We start from the raw sequence: 19105 nt of genomic DNA, 5'->3' as shown, positions 1-19105 counted from the left end.
GAATGTCGAAAAATTTTACGAAATTCAAATTTCTAGAGAGTGTTTGGGAATAGGAGAGAGAAATTGAAAGTTGGAAAAATTAAAATGAAAAAGGTACCGCTGCAAATAAGACAATTTCAGTAAAAGTCCCGCTGCAAATAGTAACACCCATAACTAAATTGTATTAAAAATAAATTGCACAATATTAAAAGAATTAATTGTGAAATTTAAATTATGAAAATAACATGGGAAAAGTAAAATTTAGCAGGGCAGTTTGTGAGCTATAAAAATATTTTGTTTTACTCTTGGGATAATTAAAATAGAAAAAAATTCACATATTTTTTTGTGTGCCTTATCTGTAAATTCACGTATTAATTGTAATATTTGGATTATTTTTAAATTTAATAGTAGCATGTGATTAATATAGTAATTACAAAGAATGCTATAAAACTCGAAAAAATCCCCGTTTAAGTTGTCATTTGTTGGAGAAAAAAATCTTTAAAATTATAAGAATGATATTCTTAGTCGTGTAATATGCAGTATGCAGCAAAATGACATTTATGTATTTTAATATATAATGGTATTATAACAGAAATTGAGTATGTTTAAAATCCAGCCCATTCTCAAAATCCAGCCCATTAAACAAAAAAAAAAAAAAAAAAAAAATTAAAAAAGAAAAAAAGAGAACGAAAAGGGCAAAACGACTAGGGTTTAGAGAAAGGGGATTATTGTGAATCTGGCGACGGAATGAAAAAGGTGTCGAAATTGCAATCGCAAAGGAATGCCTGGAAGTTTCTCGGCAATACGTCGCCGAAGCGTAAATCGAAGCTGATTCCAGAATCAACGGAGAAGATGATGATGATGATTCCAGAATCAACGGAAACAACGGAGAAGAAGCTGATTCCAGAAACGACGGAGAAGAAGCTGATTCCAGAAACGACGGAGAAGAAGAATAGAAATTGGAACCGGCGAGGGTTTGGTGCTCCAAGCGTCTGGTACGACGGAGTTCCCACCGCAGATAATGCTTTTATCATCCCAAAAATGAAAGAAGCTGCTCAATTAGCCATTGATGTCTACAACGACACACATGTATGTCTATTCATTGTGTTTCTTCTCTCTCTCTCTCTAGATCTCTCTCTCTCTCTCTAGAAAACAATTAAAGTTTGGTGTTTATTATTATTATTATGTTCACTATATGAATAATTAATTTAATTTAATTTATTATTGTTATAATTATGTAGGTGAAGAAATACAGATTTGTGGAGCTGAAGAGAGTAACTGGACAAACAATAACTGCTATAATCACTTTTACAGCTAAGCCTCAGGAGGATGATGGTGAAGATGATGATAATAATCTCTTAATTTTTCGAGCTAGGGTTAACTACGTCTATAAATCTGTTATCTTTGTTCTAGTTGTTCCTTGTTAGACCTGCAGTCAGGTAATTAATTTTTTTTTTTTTTTTGTATTATTATTTAACTAAATTTTATACATATTTACATTTGCTTTTTACACACACACACACACACATATATATATATATATATATATATATATATATATATATATATATATATATATATATATATATATATATATATATATATATATATATATATATATATATATATATATATGCATGCATTTACTAGCATTTAACACCTTTAGGGATTTTTTCATTTGCAGGTGATTACAGCCTCCTCCAGGTTCAGAGAAACTATTTATATATATATATGTATATATGCTTTTGGAATATTAACTAGTTTTGTTTGTGTTCATCTAGAATCCTTTTGTATTTTTGAAAAAAAAACAAAAACAAAAAATGATGGTGTGTGTGGAGGTGAATGCCTAGTGTAAGGCTGGAACAATGCTACTCTTATTTATTTTGTGCTTGTACACTTTATGTTTTTGCGATTCTTATTTCGTTTATCTCGACCAATCTTGTGCTCGTCCAATTTATGTTTTGAGATTCCTATTTCGTTTATGTCGACCAATCTTGTGCTTGTCCAATTTATGTTTTGAGATTCTTGTTTCGTTTATTGCGTCCAATCTTGTGCTTGCCAATTTATGTTTTGAGATTCTTATTTCGTTTATTGCGTCTAATCTTGTGCTTGTCCAATTTATATTTTGAGATTCTTGTTTTTTATTGTGTCCAATCTTGTGCTTGTCCAATTTATGTTTTGAGATTCCTATTTCGTTTATTTCGACCAATCTTGTGCTTGTCCAATTTATGTTTTGAGATTCTTGTTTCGTTTATTTCGACCAATCTTGTGCTTGTCCACTTTACGTTTTGCGATTCTTATTTCTTTTATTTCGACTAATCTTGTGCTTGTCGACTTTATGTTTTGCGATTCGTATTTCGTTTATTTCGACCAATCTTGTGCTCGTCCAATTTATGTTTTGAGATTCGTATTTCGTTTATGTCGACCAATCTTGTGCTTGTCCAATTTATGTTTTGAGATTCCTATTTCGTTTATTTCGACCAATCTTGTGCTTGTACACATTATGTTTTGCGATTCTTATTTCGTTTATTTCGACTAATCTTGTGCTTGTCTACTTTATGTTTTGAGATTCGTATTTCGTTTATGTCGACCAATCTTGTGCTCGTCCAATTTATGTTTTGAGATTCGTATTTCGTTTATGTCGACCAATCTTGTGCTTGTCCAATTTATGTTTTGAGATTCTTATTTCGTTTATTTCGGCCAATCTTGTGCTTGTCTACTTTATGTTTTGAGATTCGTATTTCGTTTATTTCGGCCAATCTTGTGCTTGTCCAATTACTTGTAACAAAAAAAAAATTAACACATAAAAATATCTATATATGTATGTATTCCAACATGACTGGGACCATGTAGGCAGCAAGATAGGCAAATCAAATCTTGCATGATTGATAAAGAGAATCCATCAAATTTTAAACTCACAGAAATCTAGAAAAATATTTCGAACAGACTTACTACAAACACAACTCAAGTCAATATAGCAAAATAAATAATAAATACTCAAAAGAACTTGTCAATTTGATGCACTTGCTTCCATTAATACTTGGTCATTCAAAGAATCCATTTTGGTAGCTCAAGACATCTGGAAAAAAGAAAAAGAAAAGAAGATTATTATGAATTAAATAATTCAATTAAAATAGATAAATCTAATTATGAAATAAATTTAAACACAAATACACACCTCAACGTAAGCCTCATCAACGAATACTTGTGGGTCAATTAGTTCACAACTAATTTTCCCTAATCCATTGTCCCCCCAGTCGTCTCCCCAGGAATTTTGAACTATATAATATTCCTCCCCGCTAAAAGTCACACCATATCCTACAACCAAAACTGCATGCCGCGCCCAATTTTTATTTTTATTTTTCAACTTGTTCCGATAGATACCCTGTAACATTCGTTGTTAAGGATAAAAAAGAAGCTATTAATAAGTTATTTTGTTATAGCTAGAAAAAAAATAAAAAAAAAATTTACCTTTCCCTCAAAAGTTCCCAAGTCAGGAAACACAGTAATCCCACCAATGAAGGGATGTCCCCGGTCAATGGCTTTCTTGGCCTCAATGTGACTTCCTCCGAGAAGTACGATTTTCCGTACCTTAATCTTCTCGGAAACCTTTCAAAAAAAATAATCGATATTAATTAAATTATTTTTGCAAGAATATTCAATAAATATATCTAAAATACTTACAATGGGGGACTGAGCATTTCTATCAAAAGCGCCTAAAAGATACGGATGATCCGATGCAAGACACACCCCATAGCGTTGCACATAAGACAATGGTGCAATCGCGTCACAATCATAAAAGGTCATATCGCTTTCGTCGCAATATTCATAATCATCATCACCTGGTCCAAAATATTTGTACAAGGATACGACTCCATCTACCTTTGATTTGAAAGTTTGATCTACTATATGCTAAATTGAAGCTTCATAGTTTCTATAAGATCGATTGACCCGTTGTATCTCAAAAGATACCAACGATGCGGTAGCATGAGCAAAACAGTCTGTGAAAGCCCACTGATAATTAAATATTATTCGAAAAAAATAGAACTGGAAAATTAATTTCAAACATGTTCTCAATATTTACAAAGTCAGTTTGTGGATCGGGGGTTGGTTTGTTGGCCGATAATCAACCAAACCCAACCCACAAATAACCCTACTAGTAATTACACATGTGTAGGGTGAAAGTCGGACGAGGCGGATAGGAAATGGCTTCTTAGGAAATATTTTTTTTTTTTTCCGGAAGTTAAAGATGCGTTTCACTTATCGTTCAAAAACAAATTGGAATTCAAAAATCCATTCCAATTCTAGAATGCCTCGTACTCGCCAGAATTTCGTAAATCCCAGAAACTGCATATCAATTCTTAATGTATTGTTCTAAATACGGATATAATACGAACTTCTCTAAATCTTTTTTCGAAATTGTCTAGCAAAATTCAAGTAATCCAAAACAAAGTTCAACAAAATACAACGTGAACACATGTAAGAACAACATAAACAGTTCAACAAAGCCAAAATAAGCCAAACACATGTAAGAACAACTTTAGAATATGTATGGATTTTTTTTAATTTTTTTTTATAAATAAAATGGAATTTTTAAAAGTAATAATGGTGAATGAAATTTGATAATTTAATTTATTACTGCTTTTTATATTATCTTCACCACATTGTTCATAGATTGTTAATTTGACATGATTGTATTTCTTCAGCAGATTGACGTAGCTTTTTGATTGCACATCAGACATGATGTTTGCCTCCTCCTTTACAAAATAAACAACATGCATAACTAACAAATTAAATATATATGGGGAACAAATTAAAATTGTATTAATTATAATATTTTAACCGCGTGGTAGGAGTTTATTTGAGATTAAAAAAATTGAAGGAGAAAATGGTCATGAATTGAAAATTGAAAAAAAAATGTGATTAGAATGTGCCAATATTTTAAAGCAAGATGGGAGGAGTTGTTCTTGGGTTTTCAAGAAATGAGGAAAATAGGCTGAAAAATAAAATCCATTTATAGTAATAATAACCTAACTCTTTTTCTTTCTTTCTTTGTTTGAGATAAAATTAAAAAAAGAAATTAATGTGGGTGGTCAATTGAAAATTGAAAAAAAATGTGATTTGAAAGTGACATTAGACTAATATAGCAAAGATGGGGATGCTAAATCTGAAAATTCATAAATGTAGAGGCCAAAAATAAAAAAACTAAGGCTGCAAAAGTTTTTGGTTTGAATTTGGAATCAAACCGGAGAAATCCAGAACTAGGGCCGGCTTCATCAACAGAAAACATAAAAAAATTCACAAAATAAAAGAAAAACAATAATGAAACAAAAAAATGAACATCTGTTATGAACTTCAAAGAAATGAAAACCACACACGCGCACACACACACAGACACACACACACACACACGCACACACACGCACACACAGACACACACACACACACACACAATCAACGGAACAACGTGAAAATAAACGAAAAAACTAAACAATGTGCAAACGTACTACGGCGTCGTAAATGCACAGTAAACTGTATTTATTTAACTCGACTCAACAATCTTAAATACTTAACCCTAGCCCCAAATACAATTCGAATACCTAACCCCATCATTACAACAGATAAACACCATTTTCACATGATGGACAAAGAAAAGACGGATTAAATTCAAACTTCGTAACCTAAATTAGTTTTCAAACCCCCCAAAAATACAATCCCTCAATAACATTAGATCGTTGACCATCTTCCGAATTGTTATCGGCGAAAATGAAATCAACAAATAAAAAAAAAAATTCAACAAACCCTCGGTGTAAACATTGAAAATTCAAACTCAAATGCAACAGAGAAATTAAAAACAAAAACTGAAAAGTAATCAACTAATTATCGACGACAACGAATTAAACTACCTGAATATAATTATGAAAAAAAAATCACAGATGAAAAGTTGGAAAGAATTACGGACCAGATAACGAGGGTCTGACGAAAAGGGGGCAATCTGATGAAGATTTCTGCGAACGAGAGCTTTGAATTCGTTGTCGAAAATTGAATTTATTGACGCGTTTTTTAATTTTTTTCTTTTTGTTTTTGGGTAAAATAAAAACACCCACAAATGAAGGTGTAAAGAAAAAAAAAAAAGAGAATGAAGAAAATCGAAAACCCTAGGGAGGTCACATGCTAAATAGAGGAGAGACAAAGTGACGACCAACTTAGGTTTAAAAGGAAGATATTTGCAGAGGAGAAAAAATAGGATGCAGTGTTTTCTGTGAGGTGAGGAGGAAAGTATCACTGGAATTTTTTTAAGAAAATGCAGACACACACACTACAAGCATGAGAGGAGAGAGAGAGGGAGAAATTACTGATTTAGCCTCATAATGACTCTTTGGGAAATAACTAGTTCAAAACTCAAACTTACTAATTTTGGTTCCTAAAATAGTCAAACATATATTTGTTTGAGTTGACAGACACACTTTTGATCGAATGAGGGTATAAATGTCTATTCTAATTACTCTCTTTCAATTTTTAATTGTTTTTTTTTTGTTGGTTTAATTATTTATTGTATAAATTAATTTACCATTCATTCTTGTTTCTGCAAAAATATATGTATTAAGTTAATTTAACTTAAAATCAGAATCAGGCCAAAATCGATTTTTTCTTACGAATGGGTGAAAAAAACTCTTGCATTATAATTATAAATAATAAAAACATTATTGATTAATATAAAAAGATTACTGAAAATACTGAAATAAAAAAATCAAACTACACGAAAACACGATATAGATTTAAAAGGCGAACAAATTAAGAAACGTTAAAGGTACACAAAATAATAATAATAATAATAATAATAATAATAATAATAATAATAATAATAATAATAATAAAACACATGTATTCTTTTCCAACTTTTTTTCCTTTTTAAAAAATAAATAAATTAAATCCTGCTGTTGATAAATGATCAATTGATTAATAATAAATTGCTTCTTCCATGCAATTTATTATTAGGATCTGAAATTCAATTTGACGAAGCTGCTGCGGGCATCTGGAGATTAATCAACGATGGATTTGATGTTTAAGGCAAAGCCTATTCCTTCGCGCGTGCCGTAAGGTCTTGATCCGAATCCCCAAATTTTTCGAGCTAGGGTTTCATTCACACTTTACTATGAAGAGTTTGTTAAAATTCTCCGTCCTTCCGAGCTTGTATATATACAGTAGAACCTTGATAAATTAATATAATAGTTTCTCTCGGATTAAATTAGTAACTCGATAATTTAATAATTCACTAAATTAATAAAAATTTTCCAATCACTTTAATCGTAGGTAATAATCACTTTTTTTTTTTTTTTTTCATTTTTGCTTTTAGTTATCAATATTTTACTCTTCGTTCTCTACTTAATTAGTCTTGAATGAATCTAAGAGCGATTTTTTTTAATTGTTGTTCTTTGCAGAGGATGGGGAAGAAGTTGATAATAATCTCTTAATTTTTCGAGCTAGGGTTAACACCGTGTATAAATCTGTTATCTTTGTTCTAGTTGTCCCTTATTAGACCTGTGTGGCACACAGGTAATTAATTAATTTTTTGTTTTTTTTTAATTAGTATTAAACAAAATTTTATATAAATTTACATTTGCTTTTTATACACATACAAAATAAACAACATGCATAAGCTACAAATTAAATATATGGGGAACAAAATTGTATTTAAAATATTTTAACGTAGTAGGAGTTTATTTGATATTTAAAAAAATGAAGGAGAAAATGGTCAATTGAAAATTAGAAAATATGTGATATGAATGTGACATAAATTGCATGCACGAATATAGTAAGTATAGGGGTGATAAACCTGGAAATTCAGAGATGTACCCTATAAAGGGGCCAGAAGTGAATTCATCAACAGAAATAATAATAATAAAAAAAAAAGATGAAGATTTGCTATCAACTTCAAAGAACGTGAATATAAGGGTAAATTACAAATACCCTCCTGAGGTATGGTTAAATTACAAAAAACCCCCCTCTTGTTTGGATAATTACATCTACCCCCCTCAACTATGATTTTTTCTTACCTTTATGGTGCCAAATTCAACATAGTCATCTAGATTCCGTGAAATGTGCTCTAGTTTGTACTTTTTGTGTAAAAAATACAGTTTTCGATGCACCACAAACTGATATATACAAGCTAAAAATCACATATTATGGTCATCTTGCTTCATAATGTAGAGTTTGAATGGGATAAAACGGGTACAAAAGTGATAATATTCCATATAATTTCGAAGATTCCACTAAATTTGATGAGTTGAGGGGGTGGTTGTAATTATCCAAACAAGAGGGGTGTTTTTGTAATTTGGTCATACCTCAGGGGTATTTGTAATTTACCCTGAATATAAAAAAAAATAAGTAGCCAAAATTGTACTAATTATGGTTCCTAAAATAGTCAAACATCTATTCGTCTGAGTTGACGACACACTTTTGGTTGAATGAGGGTCTAAATGTCTCTTCTATTTACACTCTTTCAATTTTTTAATTTGGGTAAATTACAAACACTTATTAAGGTATGGCGAAATTACAAAAACCACCATCTTGTTTGGGTAATTATAACTACTCTCAACCATAAATTTTCTTACACGTTCACCCTTACGGTTTCAAATTTAGTGGAATCTTCGAGATTATATGGAATATTATTACTTTTGTACACGTTTTATCCCATTTGAACTCCACATTATGAAGCAAGATTATCATAATATGTGTTTTTTAGCTTGTATATATTAGGTTGTGGTGCATCAGAAACTGTATTTTTACAACGAGTATAAACTAGGGCACATTCCATGAAATCTAGATGATTATGTTGAATTTAATACCATAAGGACGGATGTGTAAGAAAAAATCATAGTTCAGGTGTAGATGTAATTTAACCATACCTCAGGTGTGGTTGTAATTTACCAATTTTTTTATTTTATTAATTTTTTTGTATTTAGTTATTTATTTTATAAATTAATTTACCATTTATTCTTGTGGTGATTCAAATTATTCGAGTGGGCTAAATATGTAATTATAAATATAAAAACATTATTAATTAATTAATATATAAAAAGATTATTCAAAATACTCAAATAAAAAAGACAATTAAAAAAAAAATCAAACTTTACTTTTCTATTTACCGCACAAAAACACGATATGGATTTTAAAAGCAAAAAATTAAGAATCGCGTCCTTCTTCTCAACCGGACCACCGGCGGTGCAATTAGGCGGCACGGCGGCGATTAACGCCGGCGCACTGAATTAGGGTTCAAGTGATGGAATCGATAGTGAGAAAATACCAACAACGATTCAGGAAAGTGAAGGATGAGATGTCCCAATGGGAAGAGCTTCATTCGCGACTAATTTCCCAATTCTCCAATGCTTCTTCCATCATTCAGAGATTGCAGGTTTTCCCCTTTTTTTATTTCCATATAATTATTAATATCTACCCACCCTTCTTTTGAAGATTATTTTTCTTATTTTCTGGTTTTTTTTTTTAATTTGAATAATAGGTCATCCAAAATAGTAATAATTTTGGGGGTTTGAAATGTGTTGATGGCATACAAGATGCTGTATTAGCAAAGCAAATGGATTCCCTCCAAAACATCTTCATCTCCATGAACAAGACAATGTAGTGTTACTTTTCATTTTTCAATTTTTTTTTTTTTTGGGGGAAAATCTGTTGATTGGAAATAGATTAAATATTAGGGCTTTTATGGGATTAGTTTCTTTAATTCTGTTCAAATGTATGCATTCACTTGAAATTCACTGAGTAGAATAGTTCGTGATCGATCGATTTACAGGGAAGAGCTTCACAGTGTTGTCAGATCGCTCGAGAAAATAGTTCGTGATAGCAAACAGCTCGTAAAAGTGGGTTCCGCGCAGCCAACTGCAAAGCAACTGAGGCAAAGGGTCGGCGTAAAACCAACCCTTGCGGATTGTTTAGACGGACTTAGACTTCTTCAAGAAATGCATCAATCAGAGTAATGATCCCCCGTTTTTCTGCTGATTTTTGCGGTTTGAATAAAAAAAAGTTATGCGTTGATGGATAATCTTTATCTGTCTATTATGGATGTGAAAATTTCGATTTTAAGTTATTATTTGCTTGCAGGTATGGTCTTAAATTATCTATAGTTTCGGCACTTCCGGGGATTGCGTTGAAACCTAGGTATGTTTACATACGGCTCGTTTCTAAGCCCTTCTTTGGAGATGAATGACTGTTGAGTTTTTTCTTTTCTTTTGATGATAGTCGGTTTTTACACTCCTTTGGTGAATTTTTGTATTAATCCGTTGTGTGGCTTTATTTCGTTTCAGCGCAAGTGGTGATTTATCTGCGCTCCAACAACTCCTGGTCGATCAACCTAATATTCCTCGAGAGGAAGGTAAAAAACGAAAGCTGAATTCCCATTACGAGAATGTACTTTGTGGTTTATATTCATACAATTTCAGCCAATGCATGAGTTATATCATCAATTCTTGATAAACCTCGTCTTTATGAAATTTTAATACGTAATTTTTTTTAATTGTGATATTTTTCTTCTCAAAATGTTTTGGCCTAGACTTAACATTCCGTTGTTATCATTTCCCGTGCAGTGCAATTTATATACGACATTATATTTTCCGAAGATATTTCTTGAAGCGAGTTCTACATGGCTACTGATCTTTTTCGCTCGTGGTATTCTAACAAGTTTTTATGTGTTTTTTCTACTTCTGTTTCTAAGTTACGGGTCTTAGAACTTCAATTTTCCGTGTAGGGTTTAGCGTTGTAGACGATTGTACTAAAGTGGCAAGAAATTCATGACTCGTTTTACTCATAATCTACCCGTATTTGTCTTTAGATAACGAAATCCAGTGTAATACAATTTTTTCGGCTGCCGAAATATGAAACTGCGCACAATTAGAGGGTAAAGAATGAACACACATAAAACTGCTACATTACCACATAAGAGCAAAAGGAAGAACAAGCTTATAGACCCTTTTGATTTTCGATCTTCGAAACATATACAAAAATTATATTCAAATAATTTCGGAAATTTCTTCTAAGATTTTCATTTTTTCCATTGGGGCAGCCTTTGGACAACCACCTGCAACATAATAACAGCCAAAAACATGACAAAAACTGTAATAATCGCAGTGAATGAATGAAAATTCGTAATAATAAAGTGGATTCGTATGGGCTTTTAGCAAACAAGATTTTCAACAACTTCGAAATTTTTTTTCTTATAAATTTCTAAAATCTGTAGCCAATATTGAGTTGTATGTAATACATGTGGACACAACCTGCAATCACGAAAATACCTTTCCAGAGTTGTCTTTGTTTCCTACTATAGTTTGACAAGCCAGCCTCCACGACTCTGGTTTCTGTAAACATCGATTAAAAACATTGGAAGCAACCAGCTTTTAACGACACGGGAAAAAAAATAAAAATTACGATTCTTGAAAATCGAAAGAATCTTTTGGAGAAAAAGAAAACTACTAATGAGACCACATAGTGCGTAAACATGCCTTTTTAAGATATCGCAGCTCTGTATTAGTTCTTTCGTTTAGGAGATCCTGTCCATCGACTATCTGTACGGTAGTCAAAAATAAGTCAACAGACAAAAGGCATTTCAGCTAATAAGTCAATACTGAAGATGGCTTAATATCTCGTATTTTTCTCGAGTTTTTCCATATTAAAGAAGGCTATACACATAAAGAAGATTTCATCACGTTTATCTAATCCGAGCATCTTTTCCTGAAGTCTTTTTCATATATGTTTGAAAACGTGTCGTTAACTCAAATTTAAAAGATTTAATGCTTCAAGCAATAATAATTGGATAGAACTACATAAGAAGCTAATAATTATTTACCTCTACGATACAAGTTCCGCAGCTTCCGCCACCTCCACAATTCATTAGCTTCCCCTATCGGAAAAAAAAAAAATCAATAATCACAAACTTGCTAATAATATAAATAGCATCACTAATATTACTATATCAACATACTTTCTTCTGTTTGAAATCTTGATTCTCAACCTCTGCTCACAAATATGTAGATTATAAATTCACACACACATATATGTGTGTGTGTGTGTGTGTGTGTGTGTGTGTGTGTGTGTGTGTGTGTGTGTGTGTGTGTGTGTGTGTGTGTGTGTGTGTGTGTGTGTGTGTGTGTGTGTGTGTATACTTACATAAGCGGCATAGAGCTCAAGCTTATTATCAGACATTATTGTCCTTAGCAGCTTATCTCCACTTATAGCTATGGCTCTGTCTACTGTATCTCCTGGTTTAGGCTGAAATCGAAAAAACAATAATAATAACATATATATATATATATATATATATATATATAAAATAGCGAAATGCAATTAATTTTAAAATTCGGGAAAAATACAGTTTTCGTCCCTAAAGTTTGCACCGAATTCACATTTGATGCCTTATATTTCAAAAATTCAACACTTTTAGTCATTTCCGTCAATTTTCCATTAAAACTAACGGAATTAAGCGTGTTTCATGACTTCCTTAACTAACAGAGTAACGGTAAATTGACGGTAATGACCAAAAGTGTTAAATTATTGGAACATGAGGGACCAAATGTGTTTTTTGTGAACATGGGGACCAAATGTGAAATCGATGCAGACTTGATGGATGAAAACTGTAATTTCCCCTTTAAAGTTCTCATCGCAGATTTAAAACTAAATTACTCAATTAAATATTGCAACCAGTGAGAGTAGCAGATGAGTGAACGAACAATAAATTAGCAGTTAACTAAAAATTAGGGCACTAATTAGTGATAATAGATCGAAACTCAGAGAAAATTAGTGATGATTAATGTAAGTACCCCGAGGAATTCTAGCTCGATTTCAGGTTTCGCCGGGGGTGCACTGGAGGTTTCCGGCGAAACAGCGGCGAAAGAAATTGAGATTGGTCTTCTTCTGGTAAGATACGCGGTGGATCTGCAGCGGTTGGAGGCGGTGGCCGGCAGCTCCGATGGGCGGAGTGATACAGAGGAGAAACTCATGGCCACCATAATGCGGACACGTAGACAACAAACACTATCCTTTTCTTTGAGGACTGGTTTCAATTGTTTTTGTATTTATACCAAATTAATTTAGCAATAAAACTCATATTTTTAGTAATATATTTTTTAGCAATAAAATCAACCTCTATTATATATTATTTTCAAGCATATAACTAAAATGGTAAATTACGGTCGCACCCCTGAGTAAGGTCAAATTACGAAAATATCCCACATGTTTGGGTACCTCTCAACTATGAATCTTCTTACACGTCTACCACTACAGTGTCAAATTTATGGAATTTTCTAGATTATGTGGAATCTTCTCCAACTTGTACCCATTTTTCAACATTCGAGCTTCACATTTTAAAACAAGATGATCGTAAAATGCGTCTCGACTTGTAAATATCAGATTGTGATGCGTCAGAAACGACATTTTTGCATAAAACAAATACAAATTAGGGAATATTCCACAAAATCTAGAAAGTTATATTGAATTTGATACCATAAAAGTGGATTTGTGTAAGAATATTCATCGTTAATTGTAATTATCTAAATAGGAATATATGATGGAGTTTTTTCGTAATTTGATCTTTACCTCATAGGGTGGCCGTAATTTACCATATTTATAAAATATTCCGATTTTTCTGAATAGATAACTATATAAATTTGTACATGTATGAAATATTATGCAGAAGATAAAATTTAAAATAGAATAAAATCATTCGAATTAAGATCGAATGTACGTTGTTTTAAATTGAGCTTAAACCTGATTTTCATTTGATTTAATTACTAATCAAACCAAACACGCCCTAAAGTTTCAAAAAGAGAAACACCGGAAACCCCCCAAGACGAGACTTATAAAAACCCTAGAACATTCTCCTAATATTCCTTCTCTCTCCTCTTCTCTCTCTAGAAAGGACACTCTTCACTCATAAACTCAAATCCAACAATGTCAGCCATGATGGTGAGCTTGATCTACCTTTCTCTTTATATGTTGTACTGCATTTAAACTCGATTCGAGCGACTGAATCTCTCTGTCTCTCTGTCTCTCTCTCTCTCTCTCTCTCTCTCTCTCTGCACATTGTGCGACGCTGCATTTTCCGGTTAATCGACGCTACTTGTGTTTGTGTTACTGTTTTATTTTCTACTGTGATTCGGTTCTTTGCATGTGTTTTTGTTTGTTCTCCGTTAGCTCTAATTGGTTCATTTCATCGTCGGATCGATAATTTTGTAGAACTCTGCAAATAGATGGTAAAAAAAAAATGAATTCAATAACGAAAAAGAGATCGTAGTCGTTTATAAGCATTCGCTGCCGCCTTCAACTATCATGTAACGAATCAAAGGGCAATTGTGTTAATTTACCTAAATATATGAAGTAGCTTGCAAAAGTTAGAAAATGAATGTGCTTGTCAATTCCCATGAATTAAATTTTACATTTATTCATGTTATTGGGATTTTTGCCAGGTAACCAACCAATTGTCCAATTGCTAGACGATCATGTTTTAGAATTAGCAGCAATTTCCGTTTAGTTATAAATTGGAATTTTGCAATGTTGTTTTTGTAATTAACTAATTATTATGTAACTTCCTTCATTTTACTCCCGTTTTCCGTGCCTTGATTCCTTCATTTAAATATGTGTATGATTTTACTGTTATTATTTTTTTTTCCCCTATAAATCCATTGATCTATTTGTGCTAAAGCTAATTGTAATTTGTGATGATGGTGATCGAACAATAGCAACCACAAATCATACTACTCAAGGAAGGGACCGACGCATCCCAAGGAAAACCGCAATTAATAAGCAACATAAATGCGTGCATGGCTGTGGCTGATGTTGTGCGGACTACTCTCGGTCCACGAGGCATGGACAAGTTGATCCACAATGAAAAGGGGAACACAACCATATCCAACGATGGTGCTACCATAATGAAGCTTCTCGACATTATTCATCCTGCTGCCAAGATTCTTGTTGATATTGCAAAGTCCCAAGATTCTGAGGTATTATTATTATTTATTATTATTTTTATTATTGTGCTGTCAATTGCCACTTTTTTTCTATAATATACTTTTAGCCAAAAATAATGGATATGAAAAATACTAGTTTGATTGAGTTCTATTTGAAGATGGCTTATGTAACTATTTGTATGATATTTGCTACTATTTCATTTGATAGTAATGGACTATTTGTAAATTTGATTGACCGAATTAATATTTGGAAGATTTTGAGTTTTTGTGGCTATCTTCTGATGTCTCTTGATAGAGTAGAATCGAAAAATGTATCCATGTACAGAGACCAATGGGCATGTGATAAATCAATTATTTATTACGAGGGTGTATTTTTAAATTTTTTTTAATACTAAAGTTGAGGTGTAGCCCAAATTGTGATCCGTAAGGTTCATCTTGGCTTATATTGCATTCTCAACTAACCTGTAGCTACATTATACATGTCCGACAGGTTGGCGATGGAACCACTACAGTCGTTTTGCTCGCAGGAGAATTCCTGAAGGAAGCAAAACCTTTTGTTGACGATGGAGTTCACCCTCAAAACCTTATACGAAGTTATCGAACAGCTTCTAATTTGGTAAGGTTTGAAGGTTAACTTTGTTCTGTTTGAAATTGGGTTAACTCTATAAGCTTCTTGAATTTCTGTTTTTCCTTCTTTTTGGTTAACTTAACAGGCGATTGAGAAGATCAAAGAATTAGCTAGTAGCATAGAGGGAAAAAGCTTGGAAGAAAAGAAAAAGCTACTGGCTAAATGTGCTGCTACAACACTATCTTCAAAGCTCATTGGTGGTGAGAAGGAGTTTTTTGCAACCATGGTTGTGGATGCAGTCCTTGCCATAGGAAACGAGGATAGGTTAAACATGATTGGAATCAAGAAGGTATGTGAAACTTGTGCTTAAAATTTTCTTGAAAGACTTGAATTATGATCCTATTCATGCAATTTTTAGTTATCTGCTGGCAAACAAGGTTTCAAATAATCAATTGGCTAGTTTGGGATGCTCATTTACAAAATTACTCTTCTCAAGAACTCATGCATGCATCAATAAGCAACAAATGTTAGCCTGCCATTTGTAAGGCCTACTTTGGGTTCGATTCCGGGTACTCATGTACAAAATTATTCTTCTCAAGAACTAAGGTTAACATGTGTTTAGGTTGGGTCACTGTCCAATATGAGCATATTCAATATGCGAATGGATTATGTTGTATTTGCAACTGTTTTTATGAACTGCACTTCAGCAATACGGAATTTTTATTAAATATACCAGTTGCATTCGTCCTATTTCACTCTATACTTTCTGCCTCCGATTTGTTGTTATGCCAATTTTGTACTAATTTACTTTTGTAGGTTCCTGGAGGTACAATGAGGGATTCTTTTCTTGTGAATGGTGTTGCTTTCAAAAAGACATTCTCGTATGCTGGTTTTGAGCAGCAACCGAAGAAATTTGTAAATCCTAAGATACTTTTGCTAAACATAGAATTGGAGTTAAAATCAGAGAAAGAGAATGCAGAGATTAGGTATATAATTACCTTTTTTCGATTTTTCCTACCTCCTGCATCATTGTCTTGTGCTAATTTCAGAGAAAAAAAACACTTGTTTATCTTTTCTTTCTTTCAATACCACAGGCTGTCAGATCCATTACAGTATCAGTCAATTGTAGACGCAGAATGGAATATCATTTACGACAAGTTGGATAAATGTGCGAAGAGTGGAGCCAAGGTTGTTCTGTCACGGCTCGCAATCGGTGATCTGGCTACTCAGGTACCAGTTTTAACGTTGTTACTTGTCTCTCGAAGTTATTCTGAGGAAAATCATAAGATGAGTTATCGTTAGTACTTATAGTTCTCGCTAAAATGGCAAATGTAGCTTATGTATACCGATTTGTTCAAGAATCGTTGGATCAATGGTAATCTGATTGAGATAGGCTGTTTGTGGCTCCTAATAAATTTAGATCATAAGTTTTAGGGGAAATTAAACATTCTTGAATTTATGACATGGGAAAGGAAGAGTTTCTCAGTGAACTTAATTAATTTATAGTTTGTGGGCAGTATTTTGCAGATCGTGATATTTTTTGTGCTGGTCGTGTTAGTGAAGAAGATCTGCAGCGAGTTGCGGCAGCTAGCGGTGGAACTGTGCAGACAACTGTGAACAATGTTGTTGACGAGGTTATACTCCTGTCCTTTTGTCTCGCTAACTGAAAATAACTAAATGGAGATTCCTGCCTCTCAAATAACGCACTTCATAAATTTAAGTGAACGGCCTATCTCAGTTAACTGACAGCTGAAATTCATCTTTTTTCTCCTAATTGAAAGGTACTTGGAACATGTGACCTATTTGAAGAGAGGCAAGTTGGAAATGAGCGATTTAACATATTCAGTGGATGCCCATCTGGTCGGACTGCCACATTTGTTCTTCGTGGTGGTGCAGATCAGGTTTATGATTATTACGATGAGGCTCTTTTCTTCACGATTTGTAACTTGGTTCTAATTGTTGACTTCGATGATTTTAGTTTATTGAGGAGGCAGAGCGAAGTTTACATGATGCTATTATGATTGTTAGAAGAGCTATGAAAAACTCGACTGTAGTTCCTGGTGGCGGTGCTATTGATGTACGAGTTATCCTTTTTTTTTCTTTCTCTTTTAATTTTTCTTTTTGTGCATTTAAAGATGTTCAAAATTGCGGTTTTGATATTTTGCGTGTCTGCAGATGGAGATAAGCCGGTACTTGAGGCAGCATGCACGTACGATTGCTGGGAAGTCTCAACTCTTTATAAACTCTTACGCAAAAGCCCTTGAGGTAAATCTTGTGAGAAAATAGCTTTTTTACTCTTTGGTGGCAACGATTTCTGAGTTCTTTGATACAAGCACTTCCAAGATAGATATATAAACTTACGCTCCAGCCTGTGTTTACTGATGCTAAAAATTTGAATAAAGCACTTCGGCTTACGTGTAGTGATTGCTGGTTTTTCGTAGGTTATCCCACGACAACTGTGTGATAATGCTGGGTTCGATGCAACGGATGTGTTGAACAAATTGAGACAAAAACACGCACTTCCATCTGGTTAGCTCGATATTTCTTTATCGTGAAATTGCCTATTTTTTTTTTTCTTTATTTCTTTTAGCTTCTCAGATGTAAAACGTGGATTTGATGGAGTTTAGATCTATACAAACAGGAGACGGTGCAGCGTATGGTGTAGATATCAACACCGGCGGAATTGCCGATTCATTTGCTAACTTTGTGTGGGAGCCCTCAGTTGTGAAGGTACTTTTCTATAACCCTATTAGTTTTATAGCCCATGTAGATTATCTGATGTTACACTTCTAATGCTTGCTGTGTTTTTCAAAAAATAAAAAATAAAAAAATGATCTTTGGTTTCGAAGATCAACGCCATAAATGCAGCTACAGAAGCTGCTTGCCTCGTCTTAAGTGTCGACGAAACAGTGAAAAACCCCAAGGTAATACAAAATTATAACCCCCCTTAATTTGGTCTTATTATATATTAATTCAATGTTGGGATTATTCCATGATGATGAATTAGTCTGAGAGTGCACAAGGAGAAGCTGCTGCAAGTGCTATGGGTGGTAGAGGTCGAGGTCGTGGTCGTGGAATGAGAAGGCGATAAAATCGACTTATTTCGAAGCATTTATTGCTAAATTTTGTTTGGGTCCATTATTTTTAATTAAATTTAATTCTTATTTTAATTTTATTTTTTACTGAATGAAAAAAAGATAGCTAGTAGAACATAATCTACACATCTCATTCGACAAAACCCTGTTTTTTGCTTCGTTTTAAAATCAAATCGACCTCATAATTTATCAAAAATCGTCTAAAAAGATAAGAAAAAACGAGATGCATAAATATCCGCAAGCAACCGTTCCTATAAAAGTCGAAAGCCAGTGGCATCATCCAATCATCCATAAAACCACTGTGTTTATGAACGAGAGATTTGATGGAGTAGCAACAAATACCCAACCGACGAACCTCGATTTCTTGATTAACAACTTCGTACACGAAGCAACCCTCAGTTGGACTGCAAACTTGGACTAGCAACCCTTTGTGGTAATTTAACCAACCAACTGGTTCTATACTAAATGCAGAATTGGTATTGATTACTCTC

At 33.1% G+C, this 19105-nt stretch overlaps 5 protein-coding genes across 6 annotated transcripts; 3 read left to right on the top strand and 2 right to left on the bottom strand.

The window, feature by feature from the left end:
- The first annotated feature begins 611 nt into the window (after positions 1 to 611).
- Positions 612 to 1916, top strand: LOC105967208 (uncharacterized). The gene is made up of 3 exons (XM_088818144.1): positions 612 to 1068; positions 1221 to 1418; positions 1664 to 1916. The coding sequence occupies exons 1-2, from the start codon at positions 727 to 729 to the stop codon at positions 1404 to 1406; spliced, it is 528 nt and encodes a 175-aa protein (XP_088674270.1). The 5' UTR covers positions 612 to 726; the 3' UTR covers positions 1407 to 1418; positions 1664 to 1916.
- An 842-nt stretch (positions 1917 to 2758) lies between these two features.
- LOC105967209 (uncharacterized) lies at positions 2759 to 6299 on the bottom strand. Its single transcript, XM_012991804.2, has 5 exons — positions 5942 to 6299; positions 3664 to 3980; positions 3451 to 3588; positions 3158 to 3364; positions 2759 to 3058 (listed from the first exon to the last, which is right to left on the bottom strand). Exons 2-5 carry the CDS (start codon positions 3784 to 3786, stop codon positions 3050 to 3052), a joined length of 477 nt encoding a protein of 158 aa, XP_012847258.1. The 5' UTR covers positions 3787 to 3980; positions 5942 to 6299; the 3' UTR covers positions 2759 to 3049.
- A 2833-nt stretch (positions 6300 to 9132) lies between these two features.
- Positions 9133 to 10834, top strand: LOC105967184 (Pentatricopeptide repeat (PPR) superfamily protein). The gene is made up of 6 exons (XM_012991773.2): positions 9133 to 9394; positions 9500 to 9618; positions 9791 to 9970; positions 10099 to 10155; positions 10302 to 10369; positions 10581 to 10834. The coding sequence occupies exons 1-6, from the start codon at positions 9263 to 9265 to the stop codon at positions 10622 to 10624; spliced, it is 600 nt and encodes a 199-aa protein (XP_012847227.1). The 5' UTR covers positions 9133 to 9262; the 3' UTR covers positions 10625 to 10834.
- Positions 10793 to 13102, bottom strand: LOC105967185 (2Fe-2S ferredoxin-like superfamily protein). Of its 2 annotated transcripts, none has more exons than XM_012991774.2 (6): positions 12807 to 13102; positions 12157 to 12258; positions 11837 to 11890; positions 11493 to 11555; positions 11286 to 11348; positions 10793 to 11071 (listed from the first exon to the last, which is right to left on the bottom strand). In XM_012991774.2, the coding sequence occupies exons 1-6, from the start codon at positions 12993 to 12995 to the stop codon at positions 11036 to 11038; spliced, it is 507 nt and encodes a 168-aa protein (XP_012847228.1). In that variant the 5' UTR covers positions 12996 to 13102; the 3' UTR covers positions 10793 to 11035. The 2 variants fall into 2 exon arrangements, with proteins under 2 accessions (XP_012847228.1, XP_088674269.1); XM_088818143.1 differs by having other exon boundaries at positions 11268 to 11348; positions 12807 to 13071.
- Positions 13103 to 13804: 702 nt separating this feature from the next.
- On the top strand, positions 13805 to 18757 carry LOC105967157 (T-complex protein 1 subunit eta). Its single transcript, XM_012991739.2, has 14 exons — positions 13805 to 13950; positions 14724 to 14984; positions 15442 to 15567; positions 15665 to 15868; positions 16336 to 16505; positions 16614 to 16749; positions 17037 to 17153; positions 17301 to 17420; positions 17498 to 17596; positions 17695 to 17784; positions 17961 to 18048; positions 18161 to 18249; positions 18369 to 18443; positions 18527 to 18757. The coding sequence occupies exons 1-14, from the start codon at positions 13936 to 13938 to the stop codon at positions 18608 to 18610; spliced, it is 1674 nt and encodes a 557-aa protein (XP_012847193.1). The 5' UTR covers positions 13805 to 13935; the 3' UTR covers positions 18611 to 18757.
- Positions 18758 to 19105: the final 348 nt, after the last annotated feature.

The sequence above is a fragment of the Erythranthe guttata genome, chromosome 5, assembly GCF_056151865.1.
Source record: "Erythranthe guttata isolate IM_541 chromosome 5, IM_541, whole genome shotgun sequence".
Classification (NCBI taxonomy): domain Eukaryota; kingdom Viridiplantae; phylum Streptophyta; class Magnoliopsida; order Lamiales; family Phrymaceae; genus Erythranthe; species Erythranthe guttata.
Note: the sequence above shows the minus strand (reverse complement) of the source record. Positions and strands in the feature narration are given on the sequence as shown.

What these genes read in the sequence shown, in the direction of transcription:
- LOC105967208 (XM_088818144.1), top strand. Translation starts at nt 727, where the DNA reads ATGAAAAAGGTGTCGAAATTGCAATCGCAAAGGAATGCCTGGAAGTTT. An exon ending in ATGTCTACAACGACACACAT is followed by an intron (nt 1,069 to 1,220) that starts GTATGTCTATTC and finishes ATAATTATGTAG; the next exon opens with GTGAAGAAATACAGATTTGT.
- LOC105967209 (XM_012991804.2), bottom strand. Translation starts at nt 3,786, where the DNA reads ATGACCTTTTATGATTGTGACGCGATTGCACCATTGTCTTATGTGCAA. An exon ending in GAAATGCTCAGTCCCCCATT is followed by an intron (nt 3,589 to 3,663) that starts GTAAGTATTTTA and finishes TTTTTTTGAAAG; the next exon opens with GTTTCCGAGAAGATTAAGGT. An exon ending in TGGGAACTTTTGAGGGAAAG is followed by an intron (nt 3,365 to 3,450) that starts GTAAATTTTTTT and finishes CGAATGTTACAG; the next exon opens with GGTATCTATCGGAACAAGTT.
- LOC105967184 (XM_012991773.2), top strand. Translation starts at nt 9,263, where the DNA reads ATGGAATCGATAGTGAGAAAATACCAACAACGATTCAGGAAAGTGAAG. An exon ending in CCATCATTCAGAGATTGCAG is followed by an intron (nt 9,395 to 9,499) that starts GTTTTCCCCTTT and finishes TTTGAATAATAG; the next exon opens with GTCATCCAAAATAGTAATAA. An exon ending in CAAGAAATGCATCAATCAGA is followed by an intron (nt 9,971 to 10,098) that starts GTAATGATCCCC and finishes ATTTGCTTGCAG; the next exon opens with GTATGGTCTTAAATTATCTA.
- LOC105967185 (XM_012991774.2), bottom strand. Translation starts at nt 12,995, where the DNA reads ATGGTGGCCATGAGTTTCTCCTCTGTATCACTCCGCCCATCGGAGCTG. An exon ending in GCGGAACTTGTATCGTAGAG is followed by an intron (nt 11,556 to 11,836) that starts GTAAATAATTAT and finishes ACTACCGTACAG; the next exon opens with ATAGTCGATGGACAGGATCT. An exon ending in ACAAAGACAACTCTGGAAAG is followed by an intron (nt 11,072 to 11,285) that starts GTATTTTCGTGA and finishes ATTATGTTGCAG; the next exon opens with GTGGTTGTCCAAAGGCTGCC.
- LOC105967157 (XM_012991739.2), top strand. An exon ending in ATCGAACAGCTTCTAATTTG is followed by an intron (nt 15,568 to 15,664) that starts GTAAGGTTTGAA and finishes TTAACTTAACAG; the next exon opens with GCGATTGAGAAGATCAAAGA. An exon ending in TCGGTGATCTGGCTACTCAG is followed by an intron (nt 16,750 to 17,036) that starts GTACCAGTTTTA and finishes GTTTGTGGGCAG; the next exon opens with TATTTTGCAGATCGTGATAT.